We start from the raw sequence: 17,944 nt of genomic DNA on the forward strand, positions 1-17,944 counted from the left end.
CCACATCTGTGTGTGTGTGTGTGTGTGTGTGTGTGTGTGTGTGTGTGTGTGTGAAAGGTATGAAAGATCCTGATCAAGTCAAGCTGGTGTGATAGCTGATAGGTCTGTGACAGAGCCACAATGGCTTCCAGACAGCTTAAACAGGAATTAAGCCCTTTCTCCATCTCCCACCCCTGCTGCTCCCATGAGGACTCTCTCTCTCTCTCCCTTTCTCCCTCTTTTACACTTGCGCTCTCTCTCCGTCATTCCCCAGATGATGATTTAAACTCTGCTTCCCAACACCCCATAATCCCTCTGAGAAAAGACCTTCATACTTGCCAATATGGAGAAATCTGAAATGTCATCTAGTCATTAATTCATAACTTTTTATTGAATTCCTTTACTGATCTTTACATTATATTGGCCCCTAAGGGATTCCATTACGGCATTGTATTGCACAGAATAGTTAATCAGATTGTCTTGCAGTATCATCTTAATGGCACTAACAGACAGCGTGCCCTGAATATGTTTGGTGGGAGACGGTTCCACTCTATATATTAAATATCAGCTTCACTCGTGTGACCTGCCAGTGAATACAGGTGCATTCATTTTGGTAGTTGTGTGTTTGTGTACATACATGTGGGATCGATGATGGCATTTAATGCTCTTGAAGCATAAAGCTGGTACTTGTTATGGCTCCAATATTTTTTTTTATTTTGTGAACGAAATGTGATTTCAAAGCAGGAGGAAAATACTGATATTTACTGCGTACTGTAACTTCTAATTTAGGGTTTGAAAGAGAGGAGGAATGACAGCAAAAGGTCCCTGACCGGACTTGAACTGGGGATGTTGAGCTTATATGGTCAGCCACCAGAATGCACTATTTTATTGAGGCATTTCTGCATTTTTTGGAACATAATCTAAGTGGCTAAATGAATACAGGCCCATTTGTCCTTTTCCTTGAAGCTCTTACTTTTAGATTACTGTTTATAATGTGTATTGTGTGTGTGTGTGTGTGTGTGTGTGTGTGTGTACAGGCAGATGAAGGACCAGTCGAAGAAGGTTGCCAACATGAAACACAAGGAGCAGCTGGAGAAGAGCAGGAATGCCCAGATGATGGAGGACGCCAGGAAGAGAGAGGACAATCTGAACGAAAGCTCCCAGCAGATAAAGGTATGGAGGGAGGAAGAGGAGAGATTAGGTAGAGGAAGCTGGAAGTCAGAGGAGAGGGTGATGGGAGGGGTACGAGAGGGAGAGAAAAAGTGAGAAAGAAAAAGTTTCTCTCCTTCTCTCTGTCCTACCTTGAATATTGTCTGCTATCACAACAATGCTTCATCATAACGTGACAATTGTGACAGGGAGCAGCCTGAGGCAATGTCAAACACTCTCGCTCTCTCTCACACACACACACACACACACATGCGCGATGCAGCTCTGGCTAAGGGAGTGTTTGAGAGCGGGTAACTGAAGACGATGATTGACAGGGAGAGCAGATGGAGGATGGAGAGGAGAGGAGGGAAAAAATGGTAGGAGAAGTGAAGGGGAGAAAGGAGGTGAGGAAGAGACATAAGGGACCCACACGCCAAACTATGTAGTGAATGCTGTGGGTTTTAAAATGCTTCCTGTGGTGTGAGAGGATCTCCTAATTGTCTGCTGGGGTGTCAAGTGACCACAAGATGAACAGCCATGCTTTGACTCTGCTTTTCTTCATATTTCAGATTTTCTTTCTCTACCTTTAATTTCCACCTTTTTCACCCCTAATTTCCCTTAAACTCTCCCTGACTTCCTCTTCCCTCTGTTATTGGTCCATCCGCCTCTTCCTCCTCCTTCTGCTCTTCCAGTAATCGTTAACCTCCGTGGTCTCTCTGATTAGAGGCAGATGAAAACACTTTCTGTGTGTGTGTTTGTGAGAATAAGCGTGTGCTTTCTCTAGCTAAGATTGATCTTTGGTTTCAGGAGTTTGGAAGTTGTCATTTGTGTGTATGTGTGTGGTTAGGAGATGAGCTGATAGCTATGTGAGTCACTCAGACTTATGAGACCGCAGCGGTTACAACCATGACTAGTGTGTGTGTCAATTGTAAGCCATTCTGCACAGTTTAACCAGCACTGAAGGCTGTAAATGGAATGTGACTATAATTCAGACCATAAATTTCATTCAATACAATAAGAAGATTTAATCCAATTAAAGTCCAACTCAGTCTGCATAGTTAGACACCAAGTAATGCTGGATCTGGAGCAGGATTCACAGCACATGTGTTGGAGATGTCCTGGAGGTTTGATCATAGCCACTGTAATGTCTCATCCTCTGTCTCCATAAGTTATTCATTCAACTCTTAATTTAACCAGGAAAGCCAGTTGCCTGGCAAGAGGAGAAGTAGCTCTTTATGGGGAATTGGGGGGAAGTTCATGTAGTGATTTTACTTAGAAACAGCTTCATGTGTGATTGGGAATTCCTCAGAGTCCTCGGAGGCAGATGGAGATCAGATTGTCTAATTTGTGAGTCTTTTGCATCTTATTCCAGTTGCTGGGAGCCGCACACTGGAATGAGGAGTGTCCAAGGTTTTCACCCTGGGGACATGTTAAGCAGGATGTGACAGGAAAAGTTGCTATGACAGGAAACTGATGTGATTTAGTAATACGTAGTCTGTCAGATATGAAGGATGTTAAATCAATGAAAGTTTTGTACTGTATATGAGTAAGGCAATGGATTCTCTGTCTGGTGTCTCTTAAATAATAATGATGACCCAGGATGAGAAAACTCTAATATATCATAATACTGTATTTCAAGTATGTAATACTGTGTATTACAAGTATCTAGGACTGCCATTTATGAATGGTCTATAAAATATAAGAAAATGGTCATCACAATTTCCCAGACCTAAATAATGTAAGATAATCACCTTGCAATTATATAAAGCAAAGAAATCCCGACATTTGAGAAGCTGGAACCATCGAATGTTTGGCATTTTTAGCCATGCTAGCAGCTTTTAGGGATGGATGTCCATCACATTTTCCTCTAGCGCCACCATGAGGTTGCCGTTTGTGCTTATGAGTAACTTTGTCTCCACAGCTTTTGGGTGGATTAGCACAAAATTCACATTCATGTCCCCCTTCAGGATATCATAGTGTTGTTCGTTAATAAATGCTGGATTAATCAACTGGCGCTCTCAGCGCTGCAACAGTTTATGCTCTCTTTACATTGCACACTCTCTCTCTGTAGGATACGCTGCGTCAGAAGGAGGAGCGCATTGAGGAGCTGGAGGAGGCGCTGAGGGAAAGTGTTCAGATCACAGCGGAGAGGGAGGTGGTGCTCGCCCAGGAGGAGCAGGCACGCACACACTCCGACAAACAGGTACTGCTTCTCTCAATAGCAAATATATATAAGTGTGTTGCTGCATGTCTAAGGAGAATCAAGATCCCCAACCAGTAAATATGTGACCCGAACCTTTCCTCAAACTCAACCCCTATCAGTTGTTTTTTGTTCACATAATACACAAATGTCCTAACTTCTGAGGATGTCCTTAATTTTTCTGCCTCTGTGGGACATTTGGACAGACGCACAAGGAAACACACACAGACAAACATCTTCTGGGCAACATAAAAACTCTTTTTCACATAGCTAAACATTGCTAGGCAGTAGTGGCTAACGGCAGCGGTAACACACATGCTCTGTGCCGACTGAGCTCATTCAGGTGTGGCTCTGTGTGTGTGTGTGTGTGTGTGTGTGTGTGTGTGTGTGTGTTTGCCCAGTCACTCCTCATTTGGAGGAGAGGTAAACACATCCCTATTTAAAGCACAGCTTGTATTTTGTCCGCTTCAGCCGGCAACACACAAACAGCTTTTTCTTAAATAGACCGCGAGCCGACCACTCCAATTTGTAATCTCTTTTATCTATATTGAGACAGTAGGGAAGCTCATAGCGGTGTTAAGGGAGGCTCAGAAGGGAAGGGTTTAGTGGATTCAACCTCAGACCAGTGGGAGTGTGTGTGTCGTTCCCCTGGGTGCCAGTCCCTTAACGAGGCCGTAGAGATGGGAAATGTTCCTCAGAGCCTGGATGGGTTTTGACAAGTGGGAAAAAACAGCGTGGGCTGTAAGGATGAAAACTGCCCTGAGAAAACATGGCCCGCTGTAGCTGTTGGCAAAACGGCTGGACTCCATTGTTATTGCTGCCTCTAAATGTTGGCCGTCCTCTCTGGCCTTTACTTGCCAGGCTACTTCTGGACAGACACATAAAGGCAGGCATGCAAATACACGTTTTACTGCTGACACCCTAGTCCATAGTTAATGTCAATGGGTGCCACAGCAGAATTAGTTCCAGAGAGACAGATGTAAAAGAAGAAAGACAGACCACGAGGAAAGACAAGCAGATGGATGTAAGAATATGATGGACAGACAGACAGATTGTTGATGGTTGATTTGGTCATCAAGGCTTATAAAACTAATTTGTCTTCTTCAGCTCCCTGTGCCGACCTCTACTTTCAAACTCACAGAACTTTATTTCAAATTCTAGTCGAGATCCTGAATTTTCAAAGATGCTAAATTCTACAGGAAAACGTGTTTGAAATGATGCACACGACAGCTGGGATTTTCCTTTTGATGTAATGATGCAACCAAAAAGAAATAGCATTTTGGAGGTGGATATTTGACTCAAAATATGATGGGTTTGAACAAGCAGAAACAGAATATGTGTGTGTGACATTGTACGTTAAAAAAGACTTCACTATAACTAGAGATGCCTTGTTTAACATCCAGTCACATGCATTTTTTTGCCCTACAAGTTCTCCAAAGTAAATGTCAAAGTACATCATTTGTAAAGTCAATCACTGCTGAAAGATGAATCCATTTTATAATGTAACGCCTTTTGTGACTACAATAATAACCACGTGGCTAAGGTTAGAGAAGGACTGCGGTCATTGTTAAAAGAACAACAGCGTTGACTGGTGAAAGGAATCTGGAAACGAACTTGGTCTCCTTGTTTAAGTCTGAGGTTTTGTCCCTGTTCGGGCGGACTTGAGTTGATCGTCACTGTCAAACACAAACCTTATGGATGCTACGACTTGTCTGCGACTTAATTCACACAGGTAACAATCACTGGTTGCCACTAGTATCAAAGGTATGTAGTTTGGTTTCCAGAATACTAAAAAAAGCAAGTAAAAAGAGAAACAAATCTTTATTTGCAATTTGTTTCATGTAGCCTATGAAAGCTGAAATATATAACCATGAAATAGTTAGAAGATTGGATTGCAGACAAGCGTTCTGGAGTTCCCACCTCTGCAGGTCTCCTTTGCATCATTTCTTTACATCCACAGTAACTACAAAGAACAACACGATTAGTCTGTATTGTTTCCTCCTCATTTTAAAATCCATTACCAGACTAATTTGCTTAATCCTCATGGTTCTTCAGATTCGGCGGGAACGCAAACAAACGTATACGCTAAAGGGACTTTTAGTTCCTAGCTTAGTTCCTGAGTTTAGTTCCTGTGGTTCTACAGTTCCTGGAATAATTTGGTCAGAAAAGATGATGCAGTCCACAAAACAAAGGCACAGTTACAGAGAGGATTTGGGTCCTCTCTCAGAGCAAACAGGCCTAAAGCTTTGGGTTTTCACAATAGCAAAGATTGGAACAAGTGAAGGACAGATCACGTCCAACATGTTCATCCTCCTCAAGTTGACTGTGAGTTCATTTGTTTACAGGAACTGTGCCAAGCTATCACATTTAATTTGGCAGCAATATATTGAAATACTTCAAAATGCTACAAGTGGCAGCTTTAATTAGTGAGAACTGAGGCCATTTAGGCCAGGACAGGGTGCTGGAGAGCGTCCTCGGGCTAAAGTGCTCCAGTGAAGGAGGAAGGAGAAGAAACGTCAGCATGTGGTGAACGAGTGGAGATGGCAGCCAAACACTCAGTGCAGTCCTCACCCAACATCAACAACACTAACTCAGCCTTTCAGCACAGACACACACACACATGTGTGCACACGGTACACAGACAGGACAGTAACACACAAGACAGCATCCCACATACATACACACACAAACATGGCGGAAAGAAGTGCTAACTGCTATTTAAACAGCAGCAGCACAGCATTGCATTCAGCTGGAGCCAGAAGGACGCGACGTTGGTTTTCTAACTGGAAACGTGTCTCTATATACACGAGCAAATTGTAAATAAATATTTTTGTGTTCCCGTTTTACAACTGCGTCACTGCAATTAACCTTTCACATAATGATTTATAAAATGATGACAGAGGGAGAGACAATTTCCTCCCTTAATGAGGACAGCCTGTTCAAAGGCACACACATAGCTTATTATAGCGTTGGCACACACACACATGCAAATGCAGCCAAAACCAGGCATTTACACACACATCCTGACTCCATATTGGTAGACATACACGCACACACCTTTAGTATAAAGCCGTATGTTGACAACCCATGTATGTGTGTGTGTTTGTGTGAGGGACTGTCCCACGGATAGGGTTTGTCCGGCAAAATCGGTTGACCAAGACCACATGAAAATATACTGAACCTTTTCTGCTAGACATGAGTCACTACTGTATGTGTGATCACTGAGGAAAGGTGTGTGTGTGTGTGTGTGTGTGTGTGTGTGTGTGTGTGTGTGTGTGTGTGTGTGTGTGTGTGTGTGTGTGTGTGTGTGTGTGTGACAGAAGTGAGTCAACAGTATGACACACTCCATCTGTCTCTTCAGACACCAAACTAAGGAGAGACGCTCTCTTCTCCAGCTTTCCGTCTTTTATTAACCAGACAATTTTAATTTTTGAACTCGCTGCACCCTCTTCTTCCTTTCTTCCTCTTAAAATAAAGTTCTCACACACAAAAACGCACGAACACACACATTCAGGAGACTGAAGGGGTTGCTGTCCTCCTCACCCTCCTCCCCTCCAGCTCCTTCTTTTCCAGCCGGGCCTCGTCACTCCTCACCCCTCCCTGCATCCCTGCATCCCTCCATCCTTCAATCTCTACATCTCTGATGTCGGCCAAAGGTCTTTCTTTCTTCCTTTCTCTGCCTTTATTTCGGTCCCTTCCCCCCCCCCCCCCCCCCCCCCCCCAACCTCTCCTTCTTCTCTCCTCATCTCTCCTCTCCTTTGTCTGAATTGCATTTTTAACGCTGTGTTTCTGACTGCTCAGTATTTTGCGCTCTGTCTGCCTGTCTTTTATCTGTTTTATCTCTCTCTTTCATGTGCTTAGCATTTGCTTCTTTTCACTTGAGCATTTTTACAACTTTTCTCTTTCTTCTCCTCTCCTTTTCTCTGCTTTTCCTCCCTGTATGTCTGTTGTTTTAATCGTATCTCCCCCTCTCTGTTCTCCTCCTGATCACCTTTGTTTGTGCCCCATTATGATTTTGTCCTGTGTTACTCCTCTCTCCTGCTTTTATATTCTCTTTTCTCCCTCCTTCCCTCTGCCTGTTCTTTGTATCCCTCTTTCCCTCCCTAATTCTACCCGTGCTCTTTCTCTTTCCTTCCATTTTATTTCTGTCTCTTTCTCTCTCTTGCCTGCATTTTGTATCCCTTTTCTCTCCTCCCTCACTGTTACCATCCCCATCCCTTTCTCCATGTTTTCTCTCTCTCTCTCTCTCTCTCTGCTCTTTTTGTATGCAGCTCTCTCACATTCCAATGCATGAGTTCACCACAGCCGGCTTTAGGTGGTCAAAGGTAACAAACAATCATCACAAACCTCAGTCGCCAGCCTTTTACTGTCCAATTCACTAGTCATTCATGTCTTCACCATTCAGCTCTTCGTTCATTCTGCTCTGTCACATTTTTTATTTTGGTGAACCACAGGATGGGAAGTTGAACACAAATCCTCATTTACTGCCGCTGTTATGTTTTACAGTATATGCTGGCCAGTAAACTGGTGCAGCTATCGTGGAGAATGTGCCTCATCAGGATCAGACCTTGACTTGTTCTTTTATTTATTCATGCCAACGTTATAGAAAAACCTCCTGTTGCGAGCGTACAGAAGAGTCTTCTACCAGCAAGGACTTTGCACCAGATAGAATGAATGAAGAAAGTATTGTGGATTTTTTGTCTCCACTCCTTTCTCATTTTCCATCTCTTTCACATCTCTCATCAGCACTGTTTTTTCTGAAAAGAGGGAAAATGTAATTGGAAATGTATAACAATATATGTTGAGAAAGACTCCACCAACGGGTAGCATCTTCAAAGGCTCATGGAGATGTAGAAAGGAGAGAATCACTCGATGTGAGTCTAGGTGCTCATAGAGGTGGAGTAAAGCCAGAATGTATAAAATGGGATTTCTCAGGTCATCAACCTGAAGATGACGGTGGTGGTGGTGGAAGGAGGTGGTGGGTTGCCCAATCTTAAGTCTGCAAGAGAAAATGACAACAACTTGTTGGTTCAAGGAACGCTGGCAGAAAATATAGTGGCCAGATATGACGAAAGAACGTGTAAATGAGAGGAACTGACGGCTTGGGAAAGAAGAAGTGATGGAGAAGATCAGAGGAAGAAATAGCAAATATTCATCAACAGAGTAATGGCGGCAAAACATGAGAGAACTATGTTTCTTCTTCATTTGAGTCCCGTCTTCATTCATTCATTGTATTTTTTTACTCAAATGACAAGACTCATATTTTGCCTTGGTCCCCACTTCTCTCTGAACAGAAGCTTCTCACAGATCCAGCTCATCTTTAGGGTTTCTTTTTTATTTCTGCTGATGCCATCTATTTTTTGAAGGAAATAAATGTATCTTTGTGACTCTCTTTTTCTTCTGTTTTCTGTCTGACGTTCTTGCTCTTCTTTCTTTCTTTAGAGAAACAGGGAGTCTGTAACTGGAAAAAAAGGGAAAGAAGTATCCAAAGAGAAAGTGTGTGTGCTGTATTTGTGTGGGTACATGTGTTTGATGGTCTACACATGTGTTTTCGTGTGTGTGTGTGTGGTGGCAGGCCAGATCGTCGCCACGCTGTGAGAAAGACACTGACCTCGACACTCCGACCTCACAGACATTAAACTGACAAACTGATATACACTGAGAGAGAGACTTAGATAATATATGTCAGCGAAGAGAAAGAGAAACAACACAGAGAGAGAGAAAAGAAAACAGGGAGAAGAAAAATGACACGTTTGATGTTCTGCAATGGAGTGTCTCATGTAAAAACAGAGAAATTATTATATAACATTTCAAAAGCACAGTAGCTGTCAGATGCACACGCACAAACAGTGAGAGAGGAAGATACAACGCACACACACAAACATAAACATAAAGGCCAATATCTATGGAAAGCAAAAGTAAATGAAGTTGATGGAAAAAATGAAACAAAAATATCAGATTGAGACAGAGAAGATGGAAAAAGTCATGTTTGAAATGTCTTACCATTTATGTGTGTGTGTGTGTGTGTGTGTGTGTGTGTGTGTGTGTGTGTGTGTGTGTGTGTGTGTGTGTGTGTGTGCCAGGTGGAGGACCTGCTGGTCGCCATGGAGAAGGTGAAACAGGAACTGGAGGTGATGAAAGCCAAGCTGTCATCAACTCAACTCTCACTGGCCGAGAAGGAAGGTCACCTGACTGCCCTGCGGGCCGAGAGGCGGAAACACCTGGAGGAGGTCCTAGAGATGAAGTAAGAACACAAAAACACACACTTTTTATTACTTTTATTTATGTTAACATGTAAACCAGCTGAACATTAACATTGACTTATGTCCTCTGTCATGTTTCCAAAGACGCAAACACACCACTGACAAACACAGTGTGAAAAATATCTACCTACATATTCATCAGTCCATAAATCTCTCCATTTTCTATCCTTTATGCAGATGTAGACACATTCATATGCACAGAAAATTGCTCTTAAAGAGTTAATTCACCCAAATCACCGCAAAACATATTTTTCCTCTTATCCAAAGCATTCTTAGTTTTACATGCTCAGGTTTTGAGATATATCCCGCTAAATGGAATTATGTTTGTGTTCCTCAAAGCATCAATAAAATAAACTACAACACTACCCTGAATGATTCACAGACCTTTGGAACCCTCTTTTAACCAAGACATACTCCTGGAGAAATTATAGTCTTTTCAACTTTAAAAATATGAGTGTTTGGAACACACTGAGCTGGACAGACAGTTTAGACATTATGCATTATGCTGCAGGAGTGGTTTCTATGGACAGTTTTTAAACTCTACCCATGAAATTGGGTTGCCGGTAAAAAAAAAGCATTGTAACTGTGGAGCATACAAACTGGCTACAGCTGCCATCCTCTGCAAACGAGCAAGATACACACTTCTCAGTGCCACCTTTCAAGTCTTCGGAGGGCTGAGTATTTCACACTCACAGTCACAGTACTGTACATGCTGTTTTTGCACACGGGTGTTTTGAACAAAATGCTAACGTCAGCACGCTAATATGCTTACAATGACAGTGTGTTAATATGCTGTCACCATCTTAGTTTTAGCACATTCAGTCTGGACCAAAGTGTTTTTTGCTTTACTTTCCTGTATTGTTTCATCTTCACCTCTTCAGTCAACACGTACAGTATAAAGTTTCCAACCAGTTGTCAGTTACTCTAATTATTACAGCTCAGACATGACCTTCAACACTTTCCCTGAAATTAGAAACTCTTATGATATCTCCAGTAGTTTCCCATGTTGCTTCAGTGTTCTAGGAAGGTTGTCGCCGGTCACATTGACATGATATTCACCCGACACCTCATCAGCTCTCTCTTTCCTCTTACTTCCTGTCTTTACCTCTCTCTCTGTTTCTTCTTTTATCTCCTCTCTCTCTCTCTCTCCCTGCACTTTAAAGCCATAGAAGTAAGTAGTGTGTTAATGCAATAACCATGTACTGCTGTCTAGCTCTTCATATGATTGATTACATACACAGACACCCGCACACACTCGTGCACACGCTGTAACTCATGGTAAGTTTTAATGTAAATTTAATAGATGGGTTTGCACTTTAAGTGCAGTTAAGAGGAGTCCTGGAGTCCGATGATTCCATGTATTTTCTGCTGTTTTACATCCTCACTGAGACCTTACAACGAGGTCTAATTTAGTGGAACAGCGCTTTTGGCTGAAATAGAAGCCAAGGATAATGTCCGTGTTAGCGTGTCCTGCCTGTTTAAACACGCTGTGGGACTATCTTTTACTGTGGCATTATGGGAAAATTAGGGCATGTGCTGTGATTTAGTTTTCCCTCCTCTGTCCGCGGCGTTTTCTACCAGCTTTGCATTTCTTTGTTTTTGAGAGAGAGACAGAGAGAGAGTGTGTGTGTCCAGCAGTGTGTCCATTCACACGCCAGGTGAGCAAGTTATTGGCCATTTTATTGCCGTAGTAATGACCCATGTGATTATTACAGGCATCAGCGCTTCAGAATGCGTGGCCTTGTTTTCATATGTGAATTTGCATGTGTGAGTGTGCACGTGTGCAAGCACGCTATGATTGATTTATTGATGTCCGACTTGTCCAACGTTCCTTTTAAGAAAATACAGCCGCCATGATGAATATTTATGTAACAGGCACACACATGCATCCATACTTCATGTACACACACATACAAACACAGACCACACAAATGCACAACAACACACAAACATACAGACTCTACACACATGCATGGTTAGATTTAACGGTCTCCAGTGGGCAGTTCAATCTGTCATTTAACTTCACTGTCCCAATGGCAGACTATGCACATGTGTATGTAATGTATAAATCCATTGTGGTTAACATCACTATGAGGCTCCAGTCACCACTTTGTCCCAGCTCTGAACTGTGGTATGACTGTTTCCATACACAGATCATACCTACTGTGCAGAGACCAAATATTTACTCTGCTGATCGTCTCTGGTGTTTCTGTTGGAGATACACAACTGCACTTTATATGTTCCGTCATGAGACAAATATCTATGACTTATACATTCAGTATGTGATTGCAAAGTATTTATTTGACCTTTTCCATTTGATACTGAACACCATCTCTACATAGAAGTTGTGTATCTTCAGAGAGACTGAAACCTCAGATTAGGTCGTTTTTAATACCTGTGAAATTATACATTTGTAACACATAACACATTAATACATTAATAGTTAAATAAACTTTCAGTTTAAATCATAAAACCACTGCCTGCAGGCCTTACAGATGAGTTTGTTACTTTCCCCACTTTGTGCTCTAACAGTATTTCTGTCCCACCAATATTGATTGTTTTTAAAGATTTTTTTTTGTTGTTTGTTTGTATATTGTATGTTTGCAACACTTCCGTACCACTTACTTTTTCTACCTGCATACTGGTTGTTTTCTGATCAAATAAGCTCCAGTTTTCACACTGGAAATTCTTCTTTTAAAGGCTCCCATGAATCGCCTGCAGGGGCTTACAAAGAATTGTTGCATTCATATGTGATTATTAACAACTTACTGGGAAAAAAAACAACACTTCCATGCCCTGCCTTTGCATAATACATGATATCTTTCAGGCTGCAGTCAGATATTCTCCCCACATATTTGTGATATTGTGTATTTTTGTGTCTGTTCTGGTAGCTGCTAGTTGTCTCTCTGTGAGTTGTGGACATTACACCATTGCTCATATTTTTCACAAGACATTAGGGTTTGGTCAGCAAATACGTCATTTGTTTCTGGCTTTCTCCCACATGTAAAACATGAGATGTTTAAGGTGGCTGCGTCCTGTGTGTCCATATATCTTGTTGTAATGCACATGAAACTGTCTCTGCACTCGCAGGCTGCCGTAACTCTTCGGGGTTTGATGTCTGATTTGTTGCCCAGTTTTACATCGGTGTAAGGTTTAATGTTACTGTAAGACATGATATATGATACGGCATGTTGCAGAGGTTTCTGGGACAGACACAGAATATATTAACACACATGCACACACACTCACTCCCATGCAGAAATATATATACCAACTACAGCTGTAATACTGACATTCTGTCTCCTTTCTCGCCTTCTCTTGTTTCCTCCCTTTTCTTCTCTTATTGCTTTATAAACACACACACACACACTGTAATGTAGTTGTGAGAGTGTCTATCTATCTTTGTGCCATAGTTTTCACCATCTGGTTGTATATGTCTTCTTTACTCCAACACTATGCTAACCTTCAGTCCCTGATGTATATTGTTAATTTGTGTGTGTGTGTGTGTGTGTGTGTCCAGGAACACACTGTAGCTAATACCTTCACATGTATAATATGCACATAAAACCACATGCAACATCCACAAACATGTAAATACACCCATGCCAATACACACTAATCCAGAGACTGAAAATACACAAACAGACCTACACACAGATACACACATCTGCCCTGCAGGGCCCCAACGTGTGTCTTTCCCACTGATAAATCATCTGTAGCGACCTTCACACACTCGTAAAACACACACACACAGACATATTTTCTTTGTGATATACATTAAATATGCACATGCTCGTTTTCTTCCCAGGCTCATGTGTGCTTGTGGGTATGTGTGTTGTCATGTGTTTGTGTGGTTTGGAGTATGCAGGTGTGTGTGTGTGTGTGTGTGTGTGTGTGTGTGTGTGCCACGCAGCCAGCTGGAGGAATGTGCTGACAGTGTGTGTGTAACAGCAGGGCGTCAGGTCTGAAATCCCAATCTGGATGAATTAAAGGCTATTTTACTCTCCGCTGTTCTGCTTTACTGACATTTAACACACATCTCAGCCTCACTCTGATGCTCTCTGTGAGTCTTTCGCACTCCTCCAAGCTCACACATGCATGTCTCTCTGGTACAGGTATATGTTTGAATCATTTTGAGGTGTAACGTCCAATGTAGTACATGTGCAACAAGCCTTCATTATTGTAAGACTCACATACAGAAGGTTTGTTTGGCTTTTGGAGAGTTTCAGCTATTTGCAACATATTTCCTAGTGTAGTGTTTTTACCTTGATGAAAATGTCATCACTTGTGTCACCGAATGTGATTAAAATACATCTCAACACAATGATACCTACCCTGCAGTTAACTGTCTTAAACAGGTGGAATCTCACATCATTTTTCGTGAATATTACAACCGCCTCTCCTCATCTCTTGGATTATTGTAAACATTACAGCGATCCAGAGTCCAAGATATTGAAGGGAAAGTGACTTGATGAGTGGACAGAGTAGTCCAAAATGTTGTCGCCCAACGTGGGGCTCGAACCCACGACCCTGAGATTAAGAGTCTCATGCTCTACCGACTGAGCTAGCCGGGCTATGTCTAGGGAAGATATGGGTCTGGATTTCTGCGTTGCAATAACTCATGAACTGAGCACACTCAGCCAGGTGGAGGGCTGGATTTCTGCTTTGAACAGCACCCTACACCAGGTGAATTATCAGAAGCAAAAGAATATGATGTCTTTGATTCAGTTCAAAAGCATTCTTTATGTGTTATACTCAGAAAGCCCATGTTCAAAATCATTTGTGTAAATTGATTTAAAATGAGGTTTGGCACATTGGATGAGGAGAGAACAAAAAAGTAGACAAGAGAGGAGGTTAGAGGAGAGAAGATAGACAGGAGAGGACACAAAACAAGAAGAGGAAAAGAGTGAAGAGTGGACAAGACAAGGAGAAGAAAAGCGAGAAAAGAGGTCAGGGCAAAAGTTATAAATCTCCTTTTTTTGGGAGGGGGGCAGTAGGAGGATAATAAAATGAAAGAGCAGGGGCAGAAATGTTTTTATGGCAGAGAGAAAAGGAGGGAAAGCAAAGAGGAGAAAGACAGCTGTCCAACAACAACTTAGTCGAGCCAACAAAACTGCGTGATATCCCAAAGAAATTATATTTCCTCCATCTCCGTCTCCCTCGCTCCTTCCGTTCATCCATCAATCTTTCAGACAACAGTTTATATTGAATATATAACCACTTACGTTATGTCCTCCTCCCTTCCAGTTAAGCAATGTCCCCTTTTCACCTTATGCACAAAATTGTCGACTAATTTATTGGTCATTATTTCTTACCAGACAACATTTTTATGAGCATTAAAATCAGAATTCATTTGTTGCAACAAATGTTCTGAAACATAAAACAGCAAGACACTGTTTTCTGTTTATTTGCAAGGTTGTTATGGTGATTGTAACATTAATGATACTTGAAAAGGCCATTTATTATGAAAGAAAACACTGTACCGTCACAATGAAAAGACCCTGCTTTAGAGAAACAAGGGCGGCAATGCACATGGTCAAGGTTTCCAGCAACCGGCAACAAAGTGAGTTATGTTACTTTTGCTTTAGTAGGGAAATAAAACATGATGTTATAGTTGTGCTCTCTGTGTGGGGGAGGCTGTGACGAATCAGGTGTTGGGTAGTGATTCACTGAGATTTGGTTAAAACTGCCAGCAATGCCAAAATCTATTCTGATTCACTGGAACGGGATCTTCTATATGCCCAAAGGAGTAACAAAATTAAGCTTTTAGTGGATTAACCATCTAGAATTAGGACAATTTGAGTCTGTTTACACACAAACACTGTTTTGCGCCACATGTACAATTAGACTATAAAGAAAGTCTGCAGAAACACCAAGTTTCTGCCCTGACTTCAGCCTCCTGCAGAGAGAGCCTGGGCTGATGCCTCAAGGTGAACGCTATAAATTCAATTTATTTCTCCTTTGCTGCTCTGTTCTTTGTTTTATCTCCCACCCAGCCTCCCTCTAACCTCTCCCAGCACCTCTTCCGCCATCCCTCCCTTCATTCCTGCCGTCCCTCCTTCACTCCATCCCTTGCTCATGGCATTCCTTCCCTCCCACCCTCCTTTCACCCTTTTTCATCTCTTATTCTTCTTCCTTTCCACCTTCCCTCTTTCCATCCATCTCTCCATCTGTCTGGAAACATCATTATCGCCTGATTTCTGTCTGGCAGGCTGTAGTCTCACTATACGTCTATCTGTGTCTTCACTGTTGTCACTACATACTGAAACTTATCAATGTTGTGTGTGTGTGTTTGTGTGTCCCTTCTGTTTGTGTGCATGTAGTCAAAGATCCTCTTTTCAATGGAACAACTAACAATAGGACTGCACGTGTAAAAGACACACACAAACACACACTCACGGCAGCTCTCTCAAATAACAGTAACATTAGAAGTACATGTTGCCTTCAGAAAGAAGGCACACACGCATACACACAGGAGTCCCTTACAAAACCAGATGAGACAGCATGACTGCTTAGACGTTTTCACTCCCAGAGGAATGCTTGGAGATGTATATACACACACATACGCACAGACACACACACACATACGCACAGACACACACACACATGCATAAAAATACATCCTCCCACACAAATGCATGTACACATGCTTATGGCAGCACACCAAGGAGGTGTGCTGCCATAAGCCAGAGACAAGCGCTTTGATCCCCCTCAGACAGCAATGAGATTAATCCACAGTGTGCCAACGCAAGTCTGTGTGTGTCTGTGTGTGTGTGTGTGTGTGTGTGTGTGTGTGTGTGTGTGTGTGTGTGTGTGTGTGTATTTGTTGTGTGTGTATGACAGACATGTTGAGAGCTTAGTATGACAAAAAGGGGCACGCAGTTTTGACACTTAGTCTTACAAGCTCAAATCAGGGCGCCTCGCTCTCCCGTCTCCCCCTTTTCTCTCCATTTTTCATGCGCTCTCTGTACTTGCCTTTCTTGCCCTCTTCTCTCCGACTCTGGCTGTCTTCCTCTCTCCTTTTTGATTTTTTTCTTCTCCCTTGTGAGAGAGACTGAGGGAGAGATTGAATTGGGAAAATAGAAGCAATAAAATATGTGCTTGAAGTTAGAAGTTGTATTCAAATAACAGGGTTTTCTGAAAGTCTCTGAAGCCTTGCAAACCAGTGATCTTCAGCTGAATATACAGCAGAAAAAGAGACGGCCTTGTTTTATAGTGCTGACTCCTCTGTATTGTAATGTTACGTGTAATCTGTACGTGTGTTGCAGAGCTCTCACACCAATTAAGTACACTGAGCTGCTGAATAAGAAGAGGAAAAAGAACGGGATTTAGAACAAGTACAAGGAGCCGAGAACGAGAGCAAAATGTTCCGAAAGATGGAAGGGAACCAAACACATCAGAACAAAAAGAAACAAGTGGAGAGAAAGAACAGATAAAGGAAAAAAGGATGCGGCAAAACCTAAACTCGCCTGTTTTCCTCGGCTGATTACAGGTTGTGCATGCCAGGCCATCACACAGATCATTAAACAGCAATTAAAGAGGGAGAGGGAGCAATGAAGAGGGAAAACATATCAAAAAGTAGAAAACAAAACATGCCTTTTTTTTCAAAGCCTCTGATTGTACGTTACGAGTGCCAAACGATTACATTTCTATTCTGGAAATAATAAAACTGTAGTAGACAGACAGGCAGAGGAGGCCAGACTTGAGACTGATACTCTGAAAAGAAAGAAAGACATGAGATGGAGTGAGAAATTATGACGGCTCTGACATCAACAGTATAATCACGGTTATAAATTACTGCACAACTACAATGTAAAGATGCCATTTCCATTTTAAGACTTTATCCTCCTTAATAGGAAAGTTGGCTCACTGTGAGGCATTCAAGTCAGTGGATACACACAGTGAACAAAGAAACTGAGCACATCCAAACTCTGATAATGAAGTCAATCATCAGGCTTTTATTTTGCTCTTAAAATAGCAAATTTAGCCGTTAAAGATAATGCAAATAATTATCATTTTATAGTCTTTTGCAACTAACTGTGGCTGTTTTTTATTAGTGCTGTGCCACTCCAATGTAAAAACAAGTGTTAGTACTGCCTTGTTGATGATTTCGAATTCATGCTGTAGAGTTTCAGTTTCAGGCAACTATTTGTTTTCACTTATTTGTGTACAACATGAAAATCATCATTTGTCTTTTCTCAAAGGCATTCATGCTGTTGAGTTTGCATGCTGATCGACGATGCAACAAGCACCTTGTTTGAAACATACGGACACCTTTACTTGCAGTTACAGTTTACTGAGTCTGAAGAAGTCACTTTGTCTCCATTCACTTATAATATATGTATTTGAGCAG

At 41.9% G+C, this 17,944-nt stretch overlaps 1 protein-coding gene and 1 non-coding gene across 2 annotated transcripts in view; one reads left to right on the forward strand and one right to left on the reverse strand.

Annotated features, from left to right (window-relative positions):
• The window catches only part of LOC139304841 (ELKS/Rab6-interacting/CAST family member 1-like), an 80,430-nt gene that overhangs the window by 43,720 nt on the left and 18,766 nt on the right, over positions 1 to 17,944 (forward strand). Inside the window, exons 15-16 of the mRNA XM_070928728.1 lie at positions 1,021 to 1,152; positions 9,412 to 9,572. Coding sequence (XP_070784829.1) covers positions 1,021 to 1,152; positions 9,412 to 9,572 — 293 coding nt within the window. The remainder of the gene's footprint in view (positions 1 to 1,020; positions 1,153 to 9,411; positions 9,573 to 17,944) is intronic.
• On the reverse strand, positions 14,093 to 14,165 carry trnak-cuu (transfer RNA lysine (anticodon CUU)). Its single transcript has one exon. It is a non-coding gene; the product is annotated as a tRNA-Lys (tRNA).

The sequence above is a fragment of the Enoplosus armatus genome, chromosome 22 (assembly GCF_043641665.1).
Source record: "Enoplosus armatus isolate fEnoArm2 chromosome 22, fEnoArm2.hap1, whole genome shotgun sequence".
Taxonomy (NCBI): domain Eukaryota; kingdom Metazoa; phylum Chordata; class Actinopteri; order Centrarchiformes; family Enoplosidae; genus Enoplosus; species Enoplosus armatus.